This window comes from Crocodylus porosus, unplaced genomic scaffold (assembly GCF_001723895.1).
Source record: "Crocodylus porosus isolate Cpor-Errol unplaced genomic scaffold, CroPor_comp1, whole genome shotgun sequence".
NCBI classification, from domain to species: domain Eukaryota; kingdom Metazoa; phylum Chordata; order Crocodylia; family Crocodylidae; genus Crocodylus; species Crocodylus porosus.
The window spans coordinates 35,142,231-35,165,485 of NW_017728947.1; the positions used below are offsets into that span (position 1 = coordinate 35,142,231).

Consider the following 23,255-nt stretch of genomic DNA (forward strand, 5'->3'; position numbering starts at 1 on the left):
AAAAAAAGAAGCAGAAAGCAAGTACTTCCAAGGAAAAATTCAGCCTAGTTAGACAGAAAGTGTTGGGTTTTCAAAAAGTGTTTTAGGGGAAGATTTTTAACAGATTCTGGTTAGCAATCTTGCATGCTACACTATGAATGGGTGCAGACTGTCATTTAAGCATGATATTATCTGATTGCTCAAAGCACATCTGGCTATTCTAGTGCTTAAAAATACATTTGTCATGAGTTTCTCCTAACGTTGCCAGTTTTGGTGTGAACTGGTGGTTTACAGAGGGTAAAGAATATCAGTAGCATTGAGAAAGTCAAATACTCTTAAGCTGAAAGCTATGAACCACCGGAGGCAACCATAAGAACCATGGTTCTGCTAGCTATAGAATTGTTTTCTCTTATCGGCATTTGGAACTTTTTAACTAACGTTAACGACAGTCATTTGTGCTTCATTTGCAAATAGATGAAAAATTCAATTGCAAAAACTCCTTAGGGCTCCATTCCTCACATACTCACCCCTATGTATATCAACAATTTCAAGTCCCTGGAACAAACCAGCAGAACTACCCTGGTCAGTTTTGATGCATATGTTACAGTTCACACCAGGAGGGGACTAGGTGGTAGCAAAGGCTGGTCCACAGAAACTACTATGAGTGTCCAGTAGCAAAAGCCAAACCTTAGGCCAGTGCTTCCCAGTCTTTTCCTCAGCATGACCCCATTTCCTCAGCATGGACCCTCACTCCCAATCCACAGCCTCCCACCCTCTAGGTGCCCTTGGCTGTCCACCTGCAGGCCCTGACCCTGCCAGTGCCCTGCCCACTCCCCCATGGATGGCATGGCTGGAAGAGAGCCCAAGGGTGGGGGTGGATGTGGCCTGCCCGATGCAGGCTCGGGGCTCCCTGCCTTGCTGCCCTCTCCATGGCCCAGCAGGTCGGACGTAGTGTGGGAGGGCAGCAGGGCTTGGTGTTGCTGCCATGAGCCCCATGGCAGCTGTGCCACCAGGGTGAGGCACCGCCTGCAGTGGCAGCAGTGGTGGCAGTGCAGAGTTGCACCCGCTGCAGCTACTGGGTGGGCAGGGGGTGCCTCACCATGGCAGTGTGGCCAGTGTGAGCCTCCCAGCAGTGGTACTGAGCCTTCCTGCCCCGCTCTGCTGTGGAGGCCCTGCGGGGAGGGCAGCAGGGTGGGGAGCCCCAAGCCTGCAACAGACATCTCACATTCACCTGTGCCCTGTGCACAAATCTGGGGGGGGCGCATGCCCCCCCATGCCTCCCCAGGAGTGCATGCAGCAGCAAGGAGCCAGCCACCCTGATGCCCCCCAGATGAGCCTCCCATGGCTCCATCCTGCTCCCCAGCCAGGCCCCACATTCCCACCCTGGCCCCAGGTCCCATATACTAACCCAGCCCCAGCCCTGCCCCACTCCCTTCCTCCTTCCTTCACCATGGGGGCCTCAATTTTGCCCTGCAACCATAGACTTACCTGGAAGGAGCTGCCGGAGCTGCTCTTCATGCTTCCTGGCAGCCACGTGCATGTGTGTATGTGTGTGTGTGTGTGCATATACATGTGGCACCCCCCTGCCTGATCACTGTCCTCCTGCTCTTCCCAGCCCCAAGCAGCACCTTGCAGACTGGAACTCTGCCATCCAGCAAGGGGAAACCCACCATTTTCTGCTCTTTTCTCCTTTAAAAGAGAAAATCTGTGATTGTCTTTGCAACCCCATTTTTTTATTGTTACAACCCCAGATGGGATCGCAACCCCAAGATTGGGAACTGTTGCCTTAGACACTACTACTGTGTTATTAATAATAAAGTATGAGGGCTGTATACACTCCACCTGTGTTTTTCCCATTTGGATGTGCATTAAAGCATTGGTCTTTAGGTCACGTTTGTGAAGTAAACTGCATTAACTGGACTTGTATCTAAAAATGATTCTTCTAACAAGCTTTTCCTGGCATGTATATATTTTGGAGGTAAATTATGTCTTGATCTGTATCCCATGCAGCCTCATTGTCTTGAGAACAACATTTGACTGTTTATTTGGGGCAAATTCCTGTTGCATGGAGCGGTTTGAGGCCTCCTCGTATGCAAGTTATGAACTGTTGGTCTTTCAGTGGCTCATTGCTTCAGTCTGAAATCTTGGCAAAGATGTCGAGGGGGAAATGTGACTTTTTCATCAGGAGCAAAAGTAGCTGCTTGCTGTACTGAATTTAAAAAAGTATTTACTTACTGGAGCACTTCACGCTATTGCTACCTTGAGACCATTGTGAAGAATAAATTCCCCTCCCCCCTCCCGCCTGTCTAGGCTAGTGCACACAGACATTGCCTTATTAATAAGAGATGCAGATCTTTCTTCACACCCTTAGTCTCAATCTGTTTTGCTGAAGACTTGTGGAACTTATTTTATTAACATTACAAAAATGATGCCCTCCTTCCCTCATGATGCCCTAGACTAGGGCTGTCCAACTTGCAAGTGGTCAGGGGCTGTACACCCTGTGGGCTGCACTAGCGTTCACTCTACTACACCACACATCTGTTCAGTACCCCTCCCACTGCTGCACCATGTGCCTATGTGGGCACCTTTCCACACTGCTGTACCACATGCCCTCCCATGCTTTGCAATGCTGTGCCACCCTTTGGGGCAGAGGCAGGAAGAGGAAGGAGGAGTCTGCAGCCCCCAGCTGTTGGTACAGCAGGAGCAGTGGTTGAGCAGGAGCTCATGGGTTTCAACTTCACTCCTCAAGGGCTGTCCTGCCCTAGACTAAAATATAGGACTTTGTTCTGCAAGCCTGTCTTACTGTAGAAACAGGGCACTAAGGAAAGGGTCACAAAGCAACAGACATGATCAGCAATACTACAGTCCTCTATTGTTTTTTTTTTGTTCTTGGCTTTGGAAGATGCAGAGACATGCTGTTCTCTTCCTAGCTTGAGCTGATTCATGCTGTAACCTTTTGCTTACCTCATGATCCAGCGCACCCTATTAGATAACCGCAAAAGCATTTCAGGCATCCAGAGTGACGGTGTGGATCTGAGTATGTGGTAGGGAGGCCATTGGCTCCAGCTGGTGTGAGGTCTGTCTCTTTGTGGCAGAATATTGTGTACTGCGCATTAAGACTGGTAAAAGAAGAATTGGGGACGAAGGTTGTGACCTCTGCACAGTTGTGACCTCTGTACCAGGTCGCAGGGATATTATGCCATTTAGAAAAGAACAAATAAAACCAGTGAGCGACATAATTTCATCATGAAAAGCATGTCCCTGAGTACTCAGGGCTGCTCTGATATTGCAGCATTTCCAAAGAGCCCGAAAAACACCATGTGATGGCTGTGGTGGGGCCCAGCTTTTCTGAAATGCTAACAGTTATTTATGGTTCTCTGCTATTTCCATCTGAGATGGTCAGAGCATTTCAGAATAACTAATTTTTCTTCCCCCAATAGCACTAAGAGATAGATAAATACTATAAATCCCTTTTTACAAATGGGGAACCAAGACAATATAGAGACATATGGGTGAGATGTACAAAGATATTTAGATGCCTGAAGATGCACGTATGACTTCATAAATCTAGCCTTTAGTGATTTATTTTTCTTACAGAAGACTTCTCATTGACTCCTAGTCTTGCAGCCTAAACCCAAAATCATTCTTCCTCCTAATATGGTAAAGTGTGATAGTGTTATAAATACTATGATTTTTTTCTACACCTGTTCTGTTGCTCAGAAATATCTGCAGTTGACAAGCAAGTTAGCCTGTGTGAGCTTTATTATGTGACCCACTCAGATGGCAGCACTGGGAGGCTATGACTAATTTTTAGGTTCCTGCATGTAAAGTAAATACCATGCATAACCATGCACGGTCTTGAATGTTTATTTTAAGTCTTGGAAAAGGCAAATGCATGTCTCTTTCTTCTCTCTTGGCAGAACCAGCTCCTTGTGAAGGGCTTGCTGTTTATAGAGGAGAAGGTTAAACTGTGTGAAGGCAAGTACTGAGAGACTGCTTTGGTCCTGATGGGCCCTTGTGAGTCACCCTTTGATGTTTGGACAGCTGAGATGCATGTCTTGGGGGAAAAAATACCATCTCCACAGTACTCATGTGGTTGGAAGATTTAAAATCCTATCTGGACAGGATGTCCACACTCCCCTTTGGGAGTGAGGTTGCAGTGAATCATTTACGTTGCTTGGCAGATCAGACTATGTTGAATCAGAGGTACATACAAGACTCTGCCATTAGCCCTTTTCTTCACCGGGTTCAAATATCATTCTGAAATGCAGTTTGGAACCCAATTACTAAAGCTTTTTGATGTGGGTACTTCTTTCAAACAGAGTGCTAAGCTTCTCAGGCTCTTGCCTAATACCTTGAGATGGTTTGAAAATATTTGTTGTAAGGCCAAGGGATATCTCTGACTGTAACTCTGGTGCCAGTGATTTTGTGTCCTTTCTTTTGAATGCTTAACTACTAGGCATTGTGCAAATGTAGAGGAATGTGTGTTGCACCTGGAAGAGGATGAAAATTCAGTGGGGACTGATATTTCCATATGCGAGGAGCAGGTGGCTCTGTTAGCTGCTGGCACTAGTTCCTAATCAGGACTGTGGCATCTAGATGTCTGGTGGGGGAAGGGCAGTGGCAGAGCAACCATCGGGGTTGGTCTGTGGTGATAAGTCATGTTTATTATAGGTTTGCTCAATCAGACTGGCATGGACAGCTCTTCTTGAAAACTAGACTGCCACTTGCCAGTCAGAGGACACAACACTGGATCACAAGTCAGCCTCCCCACTAACCCTCTCTGTGTAGGTCATTAAACACTAGTGAATTCACATACTCTCACATCACTGTTGGTACTTCTCTTTTAAGCTGATTTCTCAGCTTGACAAGGAACTCATGGGACTTGAGCAGTTGCAATCCAATGCATGACCTACAGCATGAGTTGCCCCTTTCCCAGGGTCCAATGTGCTTCATAAGAAGCAGTCAGTTAAGTGTCCTTAATGTACTGCTTGCCTCTTTGGATGAGGGGAGGGGACGGGACGGGAAGGAAGGAATGGAATATGCAAAGTATGGTTATGGACATACGAACAATTTACTGTGGTGTGAATAGGGCTGGAGTTTTATTGCTCTATGGTTACTGTCAATGTGCCTGGTCTTATCCTATTGTAAGTGAAAGCTAAACTGCAGTAGCTGAGCCCTGTTTCTTTCAGGTTTAAGCTGTCCTGGTTTCACTTACCAAAGTGTAACAGCAGACACCTGGATATGGCTCCAACCCCTCTGAATTTGTTGTAATGCTTTTGTTTCCCCAGGCTCTGTCATTGCGAGCTAAACTGCTTCCATTTCCCATGGGATAAGATTATGTACATGGACAGCTATCACCCCCCCACCTTTTTTTTTCTCTTCGCATTAAATTGTTCACATGACTGTATCTTAAAGCTAAATGTGAAATTCTGTTCAGTGTCCTAAAAAGGGCATTTATTTTAGCTACCAGTTCCTCAACAAATATTGATCATTTAACAAACCAACCGACCAAATCCTAATGCCTCTATGTAAAGCTGTTGCAATTTGTGATTCAGATTTAAAAAGCTAAGCCCCAGTCTATCACACATTCATGAGTTACCCAACTTCACGTACAAGTGAAGATCCAGCTGGAATGACTTGGGAAGAGTGATGGTTGCTTCTGTTCTAGTTTGATAGCAACCCCTCCTACCTAACGATGCAAATATGCTCCCTTATATGGCCTGTGTCTGAAATAGTATTGTAGACGTGGTACATTACGATCTCTGCGCCGCAGTTAGGACTCAGATCATTTATGGATTTTTTTTTCTTCTTTTCTTCCCATAGATTTTTTTAAAATGGATATATCTTTTATAAAACTATCCAAATTCTTATTCCAGGGAATCTGGCTTCTTGTCACTGCTTGTGCACACTTCACTGTAAGTTTTGATTCCACAAAGGGACCTCTTGGGCCAGTTTGGAGATGATGAAGTAACGCCTGTGCTATGGATATGGCACCATTATTAGTTCAGCGCATGTTTTCTGTAATCAGAACTTCCAGTTTTACCTTGTTTTCCTAGACACAGTCTTAAAAACTTTCCATTTAATTTCAGTGGGATTTATGACTTCTAAAACAAATACATCATTTCCCTCTCTTGTAAGAGAAAGTATTCTGGAGCATTTAATTCTAGCCCCCCCACAAAGCAAGAGCATAGTTCTAGGGAGTGGGTGTGAGGGAGGAGGAAATCCTGAAACTAAACCACATACATTTCCATCTTTCTCTTTTTACTCAGTAGCCAGTGCTGCTAAATATGTTACTGGCTCAGAGGCGGATGGGCGGGTAGGCTATATCCCTTTCACTGTGGTTAAAAAGCAGATTAAGGCTTGATTCCATAAACCCTACCTCACAATCTTGTTGAAGTCAATAGGGCCTTTACTCCTTGTGGCTGTGTCCAAGATGAGCGCAGCCATACACATTCAGGTGTTTCCAATGCTGCTGCCTTTCGCTGCGGTCTGAGGGGGTGACCCCTGGAGATTCAGGGGTCAAAAAACCCTGTGCAGTAAAAAAGCAGAGCAGCTCATGTGGGGACAGCGCAGGCCACCCAAAACTGGAGCCAAGCCACCCAAAACTGGAGCCACACTCCAGCTGTCGGGCAGGGTCCAAGCTGCAGAAGCTACCTGGCTGTAGCTTCCCTGGGCCCCAGGACCTGGGATAAGGCTGCTGGGACCAGCAACTGTGCTGGTCCCGGCCTCCTCTACCCCACCCAGGGTAACTTAATGTATGCCAAATGGTGCATGGCATGGGCTTTCCCCAGAGACAACTAGCAGTGGCACAAGATGTCCCACTGCTGGTTGTCCCTGGGGAACCAAATATCCATGCTCAGCTGGACGTGGCCTTTAAATCCTGTTTGCAGAGTTAAGTTAGACTGTTGTAGTTTCTCTTCTGTAAGTCCCGTTTTGCAAGGGTGCTGTGCTACAGGTGTGCCAGGGGAACAATCTATGGGAAACATAAAAGCACAAACAGACTCTTTGTAAAACTTCCCTTTATTTGTGAAAACATTTGGGTGCTAATCGGCAACACTCCAAGGAAATGCAGCTTATATTAAAGTCTCTGTATCATGAACTGATACTGCTGCTACATACAGGCTTAAGGCTGAGTTTCCAAAGCTGTAGAGCCATGTAATCTGACCTGTAGGCCTACCCCCAGGTCCGAATATTTGGCAGCAGGGGAGCAGTGGCACCATTAATTGCCGCTCCCATGTTCCACATAGTCTGCCATAAAGCCATATGTCCACATAGCTTTGTAGCTTGGCTGGGCAGGGCAGGGCAGGGCTGATCCTGGCATGTGAGATTGGACCAAGGCAGCACGAGCCCTAACTGGAGCATGCAGGGGCAGCATGGGCTCCGATCTTGCACACAGGGCCCAGCCCAGCCCACAGACGGACTACCTGTCTTGCGGGGCCAAAAGATTTAGTGCCACTCCCCTAAGTCAGCAATCAGCATCAGCAATGTTTTCCAGCAGCATGCCCCAGCTCGGGTCTGCGACAGGCCAGCACTAGGATCTGGTTGCTGCTGCTGCTTCTCTTTGCTGCCCAGCCATGGCACAATGTGGGCAAAGCCCCCTGCTGCTGACTGCTGCTGAGGCCCCAGTTCTGCAGGTTAGATCCAATGCCTTGGTGGACTGGATCTGGCCTGTGAGCTGCAGGTTGTCAACTCTTATCCTAAGTAGCTTGGAGATCACAGCTTAAGTATTTGGAAACATGAGCAGTGCTGTAAGTTCTGTATTCTCATAACTGAACCCCCAAACCCTACACTACTACATTCACCAGCTGTATGATTGCTGATATATCACCTTATGGCCCCTGGTGGTCAAGTTACGTTCTTGTGAGGAGGTTTCTGGGTAGCATGGCTTTCAGTCTGTAGTTTTAATGATCCAATATTAGGGGCTTTTGTTGTGTCCGGATTGATACAACTGAACAAGTTTCACTTGGAAATCTGAGTTGCCAGGTGTCTGACGAAAAACTCTGGTAGAAGAGACATTCTCATTTGTATGGCTTTCTAGTTTGCCACACATCCATGGATGTTTATGTGCACAAGGGGTCTGTGACTTATGGCTCCATGTTTGGGACAGCAAAAATATCAGAACTAATGTTGCTCTTCAAAGAGCCACCCATACAGCACAGTCTCCTGACTCAGCCTCTGCAAAACACACAGTAGTGGCTGGCTCCTGCTGTTTCTTCCCAGCTGCTGCAGTGGGACCGTAATGGGACATTAGCTTCTGGTTATTAGATGCAAAACTGAAAAGTTCTTTGCCTGTGAATCTAGACCCTAAGTCTAAGGAGATACTTTGGCCTCTTACTGTAAATGCCCTGTTTAATGTTTTGGGCAGAACTGCTCTTAGGACTGTGAACATCTCAGCAGTTTCTGGCCACTGGCTTTTGTCTCTGTCATTCAAAGAAAAATTTAGCTGAAGCTAGCTGTTTTGGAGTTTGAGCCTAACAGGACTTACTTGGAAGGGCAAAGAGCCTGGAGACATTAACCTGGTGGCTAAAAGGACTTTCTCTGTCCAAATTCCTGACATTTAGGTGAAGATCGCATTGATCTCCTCTCTCAGATCTGGGATCACTTCTTCACCGAGACCCTTCCTACGCTCCAAGCGATATTCTACCCAGTCCAGGTAAACTGGTTTAACATACAACCTGAGGGCAGGGAGAAGAGGTAATGTAACAAAATGTAAAAAAAAATCACTTTAACCAAAAGAGGCATTTTTTTTTAACTTCTTGGACATTTTCCAATTTCTCATGATTGGAGAAAAGTGCTAAATATGTTCATTTAGAGTTCCTCAGTTGAATTTCTGATGCTAAAAACTCAGCAAAACAAATTTATATGCACTTCTGAAGGATGCTCCATTTTTAAACTCAGCTGCTGAGTACTTGTAAATAGGTCTAAAGTGGCATCATTGATTTCTCCCTATTTATGTGGCCCCTTACTAATAAAACATCTGAGGTGCCATGGAAGATTTTTCAAGGTCCCATTTCCAAAATTAAAAGCAGTGGAAGTTACATACCTTCATTTGTTCCTTTGATAATGCTTTCCTGGATTTACTAGACTTGGATTTACCCTAATGCCAACCAGCCTTTGGTGACCAGTCGCTGAAGTTGCAGAGTCAGTGAAGTGCCAAAGGCAGAGCCCCGGATAGAGCCAGAGGCACCCCAGTGGCTGAGAAATCCACAGGTCTTATTGAATCAAACTGAAGTCAAGACACTGTGGTCTACCCCAGGGTACCTATTTTATAACAGTCAACACTGTATGGACTACTTGTATTAGAAGTCCATTTAGTCCAAGCCACAACCTGACATTTTTAAAATCTAACTGGCACAGACAGTGCCTTAACTGCGGTAGGGGAAGAAAGGAAAATGCAATATTACCCTTCCTTTTTGGCTTGTAGCCAGAGATGGTCTTTCCAGGAGTAGATACATTTGCCTTTTTTTTCTTTTATCACTTGAAAGTCAGCAGGTAAGACTTGAAGGCTGCCCTTTCCTGTTATCCTAGTAAAGCTGGCATTTCCTAAAAGGGCTAAGGATTTGTATAAAGAAACTTCTCTGATATATTTGTTTTTATTGTTTCCTTGCTGCAGATGCTAGAAGGTATGTGCACATGTGTGGGAGAGGAGCTTGTGGGGAAGGGGACAAGGGTGGAGCTAGGGGAAAGTGTGCAACGGAGAGGTCTGCACTTTTTCTGTTGTGCTTAATTTGGAGGCCTGGAGTTGCCTACCCTAACAGGGTAAGGATATGTCTGTCCACTGAAGACTTTAGTGTAGTGTAGAGATACTTTGGTTCCTTGAGCAGTGACATTTACTGACCCTATGGGCTTTGGCATCCTACCAGCAGAATGGGTTTCTCTCTCTAGAGAGAAATTGAGCCAAAGTCTCTGCAGTGCTGTGTGGCTTCTTAAAGTAAGATGTTATCAAGATTAAAATATTGACAACCTTTTCTAAATTTATTTATAGACTTTCCTTTAGTGTTTCTTTGGAGCACCATTATCTGAGCTGCTCATAAAAGATCCTACAAGCTAAGGAAGTAATGGAAGGAGAACAGAGAAACGGAAGGGCCAGGTTCTTTAGGTGTATAACTGCCATTGAAAACGGTGAAATCTAAGCACCTAAGTACCTTTAGCAATCTGGGCCTAAGTGACCTGCCCAGGGTCACACAAAAAAAATTGTGGCAGAGCTGGAAACTGAATCCTGATCAGCTGTATCCCACTCCAGTGCCTTTCTTACACAAATAAACTGTACTTGTCCCCGTATCTGGTACTACATTGATGATTGGACTGCAAATTTTCCTCAACACAGTTGCTTCATACGGGTCTGCAGGAGCTGCCTTTTGTTGTTGAGAGGGTTCAGTCAGTTTTGATACATCACTAGGCTGTGATTTCCTTGCCTCTATGGGGATATAATTATGGCTTTTGTGATATGAACTTAAACCACGCGGAGACCTAACTTTCCCATATAGATGAAAACAATTTAAAGAGGTCATTGCCTTCCACTGAGATACTAAGGTCAAATTGACTGCTGTACTAGGCATGGGCAGAAAAAGAAGGCATCACCTTTCTTCCTTGGTATCTTGTGGTGCTTTGACTTTAAATAGAGGTATTAAACTGAAATAAATAGGAAAAAGTGTCCTGTTACTGCAAAAATACAATTCAGTCCTTTGTGCTGCTCTCAACACCCTGGGATTTCCAAATAAACACTCTGATGTTTTAAAAGAGCAAAGCAGTTGTTTAATGGCCAGGCCAAACTTGATGCCATCGGCTATAGGTCTTACTTGAATATTGATGTAATTGCTAATTGCAGCATTAAACCCATTATGAATTAATGATTAACTGGCATTTATTCCCACCAGTCATATTTGCTTCACTGGGTGTGTGATGGAGGTTGTAAAATGATCCCACAGCAGAACATAGAGCAGAGGTTAACTTGCAGTAGAGAGCTGGAGAGTCTCCACATAGGACAGGATAAAGGAGGGGGGAAAAATATCAGCAGTTAAACCTTTGCTGCAGCTGATTTGATGGTGCAGGAGATTAGCAGCTGTGTGCCAGGCCTAGCGCAGGCTAACAATAACATCAGTGTTGGATTAGGTTAACTTGTTGTGTGAGAAATGTACTGTGAAATATTTTGACATCTTGATGGTGCACATGAAAAAGGTTTAACAGCTCATTAATGCAAAAAAATAATATTGGGAAGAAAAAATATTTATGTTGGAAAACCAAAGCCACTGCTTTCTTCATCCTGATGGACAGAGTTGGGCAGGATGGTCTGGCCAAACTGAAGAGATAACTAAGTAATTAATTAAATTGTGTTTTCATTGGCAATTTCCAAAGTTAAAAGTTGAATTAAATATGAGATCTGACACAGATCAGAAATAGGCATAATTCAGGTACACTATATGCAAAGTTACCCCACACAACTGAGGGGCAGCACAACTGCTTTAGTAGCCCTTGACTTCACATTGCCCACCCTAACTGCAACCATTACACCTCTTGCTGAGATTGTGGCTCACTTTTGCTTGACTCCCACTAGATTTGGATTGAAGCCGGAGCTCTGAGGTTTTGCCACCTAGATCAGACATAGAGTAAGGCAGTGATACTCAGATAAGCTATTGAGGAGCACTAGAAATTCCCTAACGAGTGCTCTACCATTACAGTAACTTGCAAGACAGGCTGCCCATGTGTGTGTACTTGTGCTATATACATACTGTGCACATGTTTTCCACTGTGTTTTATTTTTTTTTCAGGGTCAGGAATTGACCATCCGCCAAATTGCCCTACTTGGTTTCAGAGACTTGGTCCTGTTAAAAGTGAAGTTGGAAGAAATTCTTCCCCTGGTCCAGACAAAGATCCCAGCTTCCATTGTCCAGATGCTGCTAATTCTACAGGTGGGGAAAAGCCTTTTTTCTTTCTTTCAAAGACACCACATAAGCACACAACTACCTAATTCATATTGTCCCTGGATAGAGGACAAGGAGGAAAGGAGGGAGTTGTATGTATTCACTTGGGGACATTTCATATGAAAATAGAGCTAAACTGACCATTAAACCTTGTCACTTGAATTTTCCTGAGCAGAGAGAAGGGTGGGTCTAAACTATCCTTCCGGGTTTGATCTTGGCATGTTTTCCTTGGTATATGATCTTCACAGCCATGAGTTATCTCAGTGCTTTTGTTTCACTTAACCAATCATCATCTTCTAGCATCCCTAAATGATCTCATTTCTCATACTTGCAATGTCATATGCCAGGTCATCTGTTTCAACAGCTTTATAGTGGCAGGGATGGTTTGCCTCAGAGGAGTTCATGAAATCAGATGAACACTGGCTACTAACACAGTCTTTAATACAGATTGCCTCAACTAAGAAGGGAGTTCAGCTGGGGTCCAGCTTTGTGAGGGGACAAACACCTCTGGCAGTAGATCTTTCAAGGACATTTCCCAAGCAGCATAGACTTTTGAAGGGGACCACCCTTCAAATCTAGACCTCAAGGGGACAGAGAAGTAGTTTCCAAGTGTTACTTATACAGTGAGTCCCCTGTGGTTCAGTGATAGAATCCTTGTCTACCTGACAGGAGACCTGGGTTCAATTCCCAGACACTTATACAACTACAGCCATGGAGGCACCAGACATCTGGACCCAGTCTGGTCTTTAGATTCTGTCTCAGTGGCCTAGAGGGAGGATGGAAGGTCTGGGCAGCCTCCACTTTGCAAAAAATTTCCGCCCAGGCATATGTATCAAAGGTCTGGGTGGCCCTCATGCATACACCATGATCCAAGCATACAGTGAAGCATATTAGCTCTTGTATCATCTGAAATGAAAACCATAGAAAAGATCCATGTTCCAAACCCTTGCCTAGCCCTAGACCCCTCTAGTTTGTATTTCCCCACATTTTAGTTTCCATGGATTTTGATTTTCCTTTCTGAAGGAAGGCACTGTGGAAAGTGGTGAAGCTTGTGTTCTGCAGATGAATTCTTAGTTTTCCAGCCATCACTATTGGTAGTGTTGGAGTTATGTTGTAGCCATTTCCTGGTCCAGGTCCAGGAAATATTCCCTTATGTCTCCCTTCCAGTTCTTTTGGCTTCTAGAAATATAGAATTATATGATTTGAAACTGTAAGTGAAATGTTTGCTTCAATGCTTGAATTTCAGAGTGTTCATGAACCTACGGGTCCCAGTGAGGGCTACATGCAGCTGGAGGAGCTGGTTAAGCAGGTGGTTTCACCATACCTGGGTTTGTGTGAGGATCACAGCTTCCCTGGTAGCACCTGTGCGCTTGGTAAGACCCACCGCGCTGAAGTTGTTGCAGCTCTTGCTCAGACACCTCCACTGGTTAATGCAATGTAATGGAATGTAATGTCAGACAAGGAAATGTGAACTGGCAATGAGTTTCCTGGTGTTTTTTCTCAAGGACTACATTACTCATACAGAGACTTCCTTCTACCATTAGATCACAATTGTTGAGGGAAGCTACACGTCGACTTATAGGTCAATAGGATTTAGACTCATATGACTCAGCTTGTTACACAGGGCACCACACTTTGTGTGACTCTAGGAGATGTTCTGTTACAGGCAAAACCCCTTGAACCAGAAAGCTGCCTTATTTTAGGAGCTTAACAAAAAGGCAGGGAAAGCAGGAGACCAGTATCATGCAAGATGGTTATGTATCCTGGCTCTACCATAAATTCATTATATGGCCTCTGGTCAAGTTATTTCTGAGGCATTTTATTCTTTCTTAATAAAGTACAGCTATTGGTCAAATAAAGTACCTAATATTTTCTGTGGAAGTGCTAAGAACTACTCACTCTCCAAAATCACTCTCCAAAATCAAAATTGACATAATTGTTGTATCTGTTTCATAGAATGGTAGAAATTAAGGGCTAGAAGGGACCTCGAAAGATCAAGTCCAACTCTGCTGCTCTGGGCAGGAATACTGCTGAGATCAAATGATCCCAGCAAGGTGTCTGTCTGGTCTCCTCTTGAAGACTTCCACGGTTGGGGACTGCACCACCTTTTTGGGAAGTCTATTCCAGATTCCAGATTCTTACCATAAAGAAGTTTTTCCTTACATCCAACATGAAACCATATTCTAACAGTTTATGGCCACTGCTTCTTGTCCTCCCCAGGGTGCCCTAGTGAGCAGTTTTTCTCCCAGCTCCCAGTATTCACCATTAACATATTCATAGATGACCACCAAGTTCCCCTTCAGTCTTCTCTTTCTCAGGCTGAACTGTTCCATATTCCTTAGTTTTTTCTTATAAGGCTTGTCCTCCAGGCCCTTAATCATTCTTGTGGCCCTTTTCTGGACGCTTTCAAGATTCTCCACAACTTTTTTGAAGTGTGGGGCCCTGAACTGGACACAGCACTCCAACTGGAGTTTCACTATGCCTAGTAGAGAGGAAGTATCACTTCCTTAGCCCTGCTTGTGAAACATTGACTAATGCATCCCAGTATGCTATTAGCTCTGTTGACTACAACATCACACTGGTGCCTCAAATTATCCTATGATCAACCATAACCATGAGGTCCCTTTCAACCACTGTGCTAGCCAGGACATCTCCTAACCTGTATTCATGCTGCAAGTTACTTCTTGCCAGATGAAGCACTCTGCATTTATCCTTATTGAACTGCTGCTGATTCTGCTCTGCCCACCTTTCAGCTTATCCAGGTCCACTTGGATCCGTGTCCTATTCCCTAGCAAAACTGCTTTTCCCTATAACTTAGTATCATCTGCTAACTTGGCCAGCATGCTTTCCAGAGACTCATCTAAATCATTGATAAAGATGTTGAACAGCACTGGGCCAAGAACTGAACCCTGTGGGCACCACTGGCCACCTTCCACCAAAATGATACAGACCCATCCACTAACACTCTGGGGAAGAGAAGAGTGAGGGGGGAGTTGGTGACTGTCTATAAGTAGTATGTAGGGGGTGAATATTGGGAGCTGGGAGAAAAACTACTCACTAGGGTGCTCCAGGGGAGGACAAGGAGCAATCTGTGCGACTAGAAGTGGTTAGTCTGTACATCTGAGTGAAAACCTGACTGCTCATCCCACATGATAAACCCATGTACCTTGCTTCACAGTGAGAGAGTCAGGTCAACCCTAACAAGTTTGTGTGTTTGGCCATTTATGGGAGTACACATGCTACTGAAAGTATTTGAAACAGTCAACAGAGCCGTGGAAAATTCTGGGCCATACTGTTCTCTGCAAACCAAACAAAGAGTTAGTGTCAAAAAACCATTGCATATAGTCTGGCCTTGTAAAGTTTTATGGGATTTAAAATTATTGCATTTGATTTGATTTAGCTGCTGTTTATTTGTGTGTGTTTTTTCCCATGTGGCCTTTAGCCCCAGCCCTTGTCTTTATTGAGCACGAGGAAAGGGGGAAGAAGGGAGAACTTCTGTTTGCATTACACAATGCTGGCAACAGAGCAGAACTTTTCCCCAGATAGTGTTGGCATTTCAAAAGCACACACATATTTTGCAAAATACCTTTTCTAATCTGCAGCCTTCTCTGTCTGTCTGTCTCTGGTTCTGGAAAGCTAAGAGATATACAGAGTAATAAAGGGACCCTGCCGCATTTCACTTCTGTAGGATGGCACCATGTCCTTTGACCAGTGACTTGATTGTTATCAGGATGTCTCCCTCTAGTGCTGGTCGCTCAGCATTATATAATATAGGAGGAGAAATGGGATTCCCTTCTTTGCTATGGATAAAGAAAGGACCTTAGCTTGCAGCGTTGTCAGCCAGCCACATTACTCCACCTTAAACTTGGTTTAAAAGAAAGGAATATAGTGGGAACATAGGTGAAGGGGAGGCTGAAGAGTAAGTATTAGGAACATTAGAAGGAGTGAAGTATTAGAATGCCTAGGGTGACATTTTGCAAAGCCAGCTTGGGGTGCTCAGTAAGAAATCTTAATCACAGGCTGAGAAGGGACTATGCCCTTTATTATTATGTGCTGTTTTACTTCTACCCTTTCTCACAGCAGCATGCCATTGTGAATGAGGCTGGGTTTTGGCCATGGCTTTAAAGATGTTCAGGATTAGCCTCCACAATTTTTCAAGCTCCCTCTTTCTCTATAACACTCTCGTCTTCTCTACTACCATCCTTCCTGTTTTTAACTCTGCCCCACATAAATCAGCCACAGCCTGCTCCAGGAAAAGGCAGTATGCTGGTGACACCCAGCTGTCTCAGAAACCAAATGTTTAAGCTATAAATGGGGAAGGAGATACTTCCACCACACCTTCCCTGCTCCCCAGCTAGAACTGCATGCCTGCCCCAACAGGCAAAGAGTGTGTTTGACACGAGCTTTGCTGTTGATCTGTGTTTGCATACAAGGGTCTCCCTCAAAATTTTTCTATTTATGTTCCTATTTCATTTTTAACAAACCATGGTTGATCTAAAATCCTAGCTAAACTATTCACAATAGTTTCCTGAGGGCTGCATCTTGTGTGGCTGCTGGGATGATACAAGATGTAGCCTGGTTTTTGGTTTGAATCGTTTCCTATAAATCCATGAGTAATGCTGTCCATATTCAGAGCCAGCATTCCCTTTGCTTTCCATGCAGCAAGCTGGCTGTGGTGGATTTCCGTCCAGGAGTGTCTTGGCTTTAAGCTCTTGGCTGTAACCTCAGCTGACTGGGTTTCAGAAATGGAGAACCCAGGACAACTTTCTTCTCCAGAGGCCTATCTGGGGAAGATTTTTAAGTGAGAAAAGAGTTGATTGACTGTGGTGTCCTATGTGGCAGAGCATCTCTGCTTTTACATATGCCCTTCTCATATTCTCCCCTCTAAGGATCAGAAGGAAGGTCTCTTGTACCCTGCCTCTCTGCATGATGGACTTAAAGATTTATTGGTACATCCCAGTTGGCACTGGCTTGTAGCATATGGATTTGAGCCTGGCTGTGGTACATTGCATGATGTCTGCAAGGAGAACCAAGTATAATAGGCAGAAGAGCTTCAGTCATTCCTGCTGGTGAAAAAATACCGTATTTAATGGATCTTTGTTTTGCTCTAGATTAGCAAATCCTGAAGCTGAAAGCCACATGTGTTCCTCAGCCTGGCAGATCATATACTCCAGTTAATGGCTCCCAAACTCCCTTCCCTCTGTTTTTAGTACTTTCTTCTACCAAAGGACCATATGTTATCTGCTCAGATGAGATTGCTTCTCTCTTTTTCATTCATAGGTGTAATTTGCTGCCAAACATGTACTGATACAAGCAAGGGCAAAGAATTATTCTAGGCTCTTTCAGTGTAGCAGAAATCTGGAGCTGATTCCTTTCTGGTTGATGCTACACTGTGATCCCATATATTCATTTATGAAAGGGATTGTATGGACTACTTGCTATGATAGCAGGAGAGTGGATCCGGTGACCCAGAAGATCAATTCTAATCCTTTCTTCCTAGCTAGCTAAGGCACTTGTATCGTACCATCATCCCAATGTCTGACCACTTCATGGAGCTTCTCTGTGTGCCTGCAGCAGCCAGTCCCAGAGAGGACAGAACTGTACACATCTGTCCATGCCTGATTTGCACACTAGAACTGGAAGTTCATCAATGAGGTGACTCTATGCCACTGTCCACTCTGCCTCTCAGGCATTTAACTCTCATTCTTTTTTCCCTGCATATCACTCTTGGCTAATTTAGGCAGCTTTGTATTGAGCTGGTTTCCCATTCTTTAGTTGCTGAATTGTTACCATATATTGTGATGAACTTAGACACCTGCCAGGGGCTCAGGGTTCCTTGGGGCTGTCAGGAGCCTAGGGGATAGTGTTGCAGTACTGAGCACGTTGGAGAAGCTAGCCATGAGTGACTCCCTCAAGGTCACAAAGGATGGCGAAGGCACAGTGGAGAAGCAAACCACTGTTTCCTAGAGGTTAAACTAGTGTCCTGAACACTGGATCATCTTTCTTTTTTGCCTCTCTGCTTGTCCCAAGAGAGATCTTCACCTGATTCCATCTGGCCAAATTGTCTGCTTGCAGGAATGGGAGTTGAAGAGATCTCTTTGGGGCCTCCTCACCACTCTGAAATAACAGAAGTTTTCTATCTGCCTTTGTTGCTGTTCTTACAAACTAGCAGCTGCAAAGGGTAATTGAAGGTATAGAATGCAGATCACTAAAAAAATGAGACACACATGAAGCCACTGCAAAATCTAATTTAGAAAAGTGGAATCATATGCTGGCCCAACAGAATGCTGCCATTCAGCTCCTTCCTCATCCCAGCTGACGGAAATAAATAATCTACAGTTTAGACAGCCCCAGCAAATTCCAGCAGAATGAGACACTTGGTTTGGTAAGTTTTTGAAGCTGTTTGTTTCTGTAAAAGCCTATTTTGCTTGGGTCTCTCTTCTGCTGTCATCCCCTCCCCATTTTGTAGCATTCTACTGCATTTGACACTTAACACCAGCTTGAGCATCACCTTGCAGTTTAAAGCACTGAGGACAGCAAGAAAGAATTGGTGAGCTATGGTTCTCCAGGATTAGCATGCAGCAGCTTATTTGTGCCAGCAGCATTACACCACAACTCTTAGCCAGGGGGAGTTCATAAAATTTGACTTTCAGGCACAGGAGAAATTTGGCCACCATGTGCCAAAAAAACACACCACAGGGAATGATGATAAAGGGAATATCTCCACCTCAGTGTGCTGTGACTGCAGTGTGACAGTGTAGCCTGAGTGGACCTTACATGTGGGTGCTAGTAGTAGGGTGACTGCAGCGGCCTTGGAGCTCAGCTTGGGCTATTGCCCCAACTTCTCAGGCTCTGAGCTGTGCTGTGGCAAGTAGACTGCTGTCCCTGAGCTAGCTATTTAATCTGGTTCTTCTGGTTCTTTTCTTGCCCTAAAGACAGCTGCAAAGTAGTCATGTTCCCATACTAGCTTCAGCACTAGAGTGCTGAGAGAGAAAAGCACGATCTGTTAAATTACCCTCAAACCTGCAGTATCTGTAGGGGTTTTTTAAAGGACTCCCTGCTCAAATTCTGATCAGGCCTGGCACTGTTTAATTTGTGAGCCGTGGCTAGATCTCAGCAGAGGTACTGTGTTGTGTAACCACAGCAGTGCAGAGCTCAGCCCGGGCTACAAAATACTGAGAAGCTGTATAGATACTTGAGCAGCCAGCCTGCTCCATGCTGCCACTTCTAGACTGCTAACAGAACAGCAACTAACTAGTTTAAAGCCACCCAGGGTATCCCTACACAAACCACGATGACTGCAATGTACACCTACCCTCTGTAGTTCTGCAGTAAACTTAGAGGTGGAGATTAGCTTACTTTCTAAAAATCAACCGAGCCATATCTTCTCTTGAGCTGAAGACTTCTGACAGGAGAGGCTTAACACTTAGTAATATCTAAGGCCCTTTAGAGATGCTTAGAAGCTTGAATTCCATTGAAGTCAATGGGAGTGGTAGGTCCAGGTATTTAAGTATTAGTACTTGTTACTAAACTGAGGGACTTCTGCATTGGCTTTTCTCTCCCACTGTGTCAGCCCTTGGGTTGCAGTTCTTCAGTCAGAAAAGCAGAAGCCCTTGTGAATACTAGGATGGTGAAGGGGCAGCTGTTGTTAATTACCACTGTGTCCTTTAGGTTTTGCCTATGGTAGATCAACTTTTCTTCAAATAAAATCTCCCATCATCCATTTGGGGGAGTGCTAGTGCAAACCCAGCAGTGACAAGCAGCAGTGCTGCAGCACTCTGAACAGGGTTAGATGATACAATGGTTAAGGTGCAGCGGCCTGTCTACTCTAGTGCTCCCACCTCTGGTTACCCTCAACAAGCTACATGTATGGGTAGCAATACTGGGATGCTTCAGGGCAAAAGATCCAGTGGGGGTACACCTTTAAATATTTTTTTCTTTCCTCCCTTACTTGGAACATAGCTTGCTGTGGGGCTAGCTGGAGCCGGCTTCTGAAAAAAACACACTTATTTGCCCATAACATGCCCAAAATGAATTTGAACATTCTTTTAAGCACAAAATGAACCTTTCCAAATGAATGTGTTACTGGCAGCAGCAGGGTAAAGTGTTGTCATAACCTGGCTGCTGCCAGTTATGGATTTTTGGCTGCTCATCCATCCCTCCTCGTAACAATATAGAGTTTGTTTTCTGCCTGTCTTACTAGTGCAAGCTTCCAAGAATGTTTCATAGCCATCAGTGCTTTGCATTTTGTTATTCTTTGCCTCATGCTTTGCTATTTTCAGGTGGGAGGATTTTATAACGTCTCAAAAGCACTTTCTAAATATTAACGGATCCTCGCTCCTCAGCACTCAAAGGAAAGGGTAAGAAAGTTACAGGGAATAGCTGTAGGAAACAACGGGTGTTCAATACATACACAGCACCATTGCACAACAGTTAAGGGTAGGAGGTGAAGAATAACACTGGGTTCACTTAGACTTGCTGAAGGAATGTAGTTAATGCAGTATGATATTACCTGAATGGCAGTGAGCCAGGACACAAGTTAAGATCCCTGCTTGTCCTAAAAGTAGCTGAGTCAGTTTTGAATCAGTGCCCCAAACTGCTGGGGGGTGCATTTTGGTAATGAAGTACTCCTTGATTATTTTGCAGGCTTTGAACCTGAGTCCAGGCCAGTAATACCATCCTGTCTTGCTAAATTGCCCCAGCAGTTCTAAACACACACAGTATCCTTCTTTACCTCCTGTTTTAACCTGTTGTTCAGTGTTGTTATGGAGTGTTGGATGCTTTCTGATCCCTGCTGCAGAAGTGGATACATTTTGATAGTGGGCAAGTATGGTATAACATGCACTAGGATAGTTCTGGCACCACAGGGGCATGTAACACCTGGGGAAATAGTTTCTTCCTTACACCACAAGCAGAGGCAAGGGCAAGGACATGTGCAAGTGTAGGATGCTTTGCACTGACTTCTCATGGCAGAGCATTTTCTAGAGCAAAGGGATGACCCCCACCCATGCCTGGCAGAAGGGTCGCAGATTCTGATGAAGTTAGCTTTGACTCAAAAGCTTATGCATCTCTGATTCAGTCAGTCTATAAGGTGCACCTCTACCTTGCCTTCTGCCTAACTTCAGACTAACATAGCTATTTATCTCTGATAATTGTAAGGGAGGGGAGCATTGAGACCTGTTTTAGCCCCACTTCCCCAGCAGGGGCAACAGCTCTGCTGCTTTCACTTGCACATGACCTTGAGACAGGCCTGGCAAATTCAGCAGGGGGGTTTGTCCATGCTGGGATTACCTTTCCTGCTTCCTTTCTGTCTTCTAGAGAGGCGTTATTCCAGATCCCGTGCTAAGACCGGTATGCTGAGCTACAACTCCCACGTGATGACTGGTCGGCAGCCCAGCGAAACGGCTCTGACACCACTCACAGAACAGGAGGGTGAGGCTTACCTGGAAAAATGTGGCAGCATCCGTCGCCATACTGTTGCCAATGCCCACTCGGATATTCAACTTCTGGCCATGGCCTCCATGATGCACACAGGGATGGTAATAGAAGAATCAGATAGCAGTGATAACTGTCTCCTCCTTCAGCCCAGCTTCAGCCACCGTCAGTGCTCCAGTGAGCCCAGTATTGCTGACGGGCCAGAAGGACTGGTAGCCACAGACAGGCAAGAGTCTACAGAACTGAACTGCACATCTGTCGGCTAGGAAGGATCCTTCCGTGGGAGAAGAGTCATGTGCCCTAAACTGGACAATAGTTGTTATGCTGCTGCTGGGAACAATGGAGAACACAGGCTTTGGGGATGGATTTGCTGATACCATGGGAATGGTCTGGGTTCTCTTGTCTCTTTGGAAATGTTCCATAGATTTTTTTTTTTTGATCTTTTACTTTCCAAAACCGTTGTCAGTGGAGGTACTACATTGCTCTCAGCACAGCACATGGGGCTGCAAGGGTGTCACTGTTAAATGCCATTTTCTGTCTTCTGTAAGGTTTTCTTGTGCAGTGTTCCACTGCTTTGGCCTCGGGTACCATTCTATTTTCTGTGAAGGAAATGAATCCCCCTCTTTCTCTCTGCCTCCATTTCCCCCCACCCCCTTCTCTCTTTCTTGTCATGTCTAACTCATAAAATTGAGCTCTATCTCCCTGAGTGCAGCAACAAGTAGAGGGGATTATGCTAAAAACATTTTTGGTCCTGCCTTGGACTGTGGGATGGTAATGACTGGGGTTGCGTTTTTGTTTTTATATATTATTGTACTCAGGGATGAAACTTCTTGCATCTGACGGAGAACTCAGCCCAGATGTCTTGTGGTTTCTGAAGGGAGAAGGGGATCTTCTTTCTTCTCTTGGCTCCCTCTGCGTATAGGGGAGGGGTCTATTCTGATAACCTGAATTCAAACAAACCGGAGTGGCAGATGACTTTTTCCACCGAGAGTCCGTTGCCTATCCACATGAGTAGAATATGATGTCAGGGGCCCAGTTCAGCTTTTATGCAAACCCACTGAGACATGGGGTGAAACTCTGGGCAGAATCTACCTAAAGCTTTTGGGGTTTGGCAGGATGTGTACTGTCAAGAATGTCAGCATTTTTAGCGTGCCACCATAAGGAGAAACTGAAACTGGTGGCGTTGGAAAGGAAAGAGGCATTGTGGTAACCGAGGGTATACATCTGCATCATGAAGGTGGCTTCAAATGCTTTTTCAAGGCCAGGCCTCCACACTTCTTACCCTAGTGCTGACACACAACCCCCATTTGAATCCCATCTTGCAAATTTTATGACACCAAAGAGCATCATTTGGCCTTTGAGACAGGAACTTCTTGCTGCAAATGGCAAATCTATGCCACTTTTTTCTGACCTCCCTTTGTAGCTGGCTGATCTGACTCTTTTTTGTTTTTAATCCTTGTCTGTCCAATTTGCAGCTAGGTACCATTTAAAAAAAATTGAAAGCTAAAACTGGGTTGAGTTCTTAAGAGATACAATGTTTTGCAGACAGATACTAGTACAGTAGTCCTCTGTCTACTTAATAGCTATTGTTTGGTACTCAAATGCCACTTCCATGAGAGTGGAGCCAGCCTGCTCAAGAAATCCCCCTAGAGACTCTGCTGATGTCTTGCTGATAAAATTCTATGTGTAATGATAAAGGGGAATTGATATACTGCTTTAAATATCAAATTCCATGAAAAAGGAGTGCAACTCCACAACCTCCCCCAATAGTCAGTAACACACAGATTTCTTAATAAATCTGTCCCAATGCTGAACTGAAAGGTATTTTTACTTGCCAGGACTTGAATTCAGGGCTCTGTGTGTATCATGCCATAACTAATTAATAACCTTGTGTAAGACCTGCTTCTGCAAGACTTG

At 44.7% G+C, this 23,255-nt stretch overlaps 1 protein-coding gene across 1 annotated transcript in view; it reads left to right on the forward strand.

The window, feature by feature from the left end:
- The window catches only part of PRR5L (proline rich 5 like), a 41,416-nt gene extending 18,587 nt beyond the window's left edge, over positions 1 to 22,829 (forward strand). The window contains exons 4-8 of the mRNA XM_019552136.1: positions 3,900 to 3,957; positions 8,544 to 8,635; positions 11,751 to 11,891; positions 13,150 to 13,276; positions 21,222 to 22,829. Coding sequence (XP_019407681.1) covers positions 3,900 to 3,957; positions 8,544 to 8,635; positions 11,751 to 11,891; positions 13,150 to 13,276; positions 21,222 to 21,604 — 801 coding nt within the window. The 3' untranslated portion in view covers positions 21,605 to 22,829. The remainder of the gene's footprint in view (positions 1 to 3,899; positions 3,958 to 8,543; positions 8,636 to 11,750; positions 11,892 to 13,149; positions 13,277 to 21,221) is intronic.
- Positions 22,830 to 23,255: the final 426 nt, after the last annotated feature.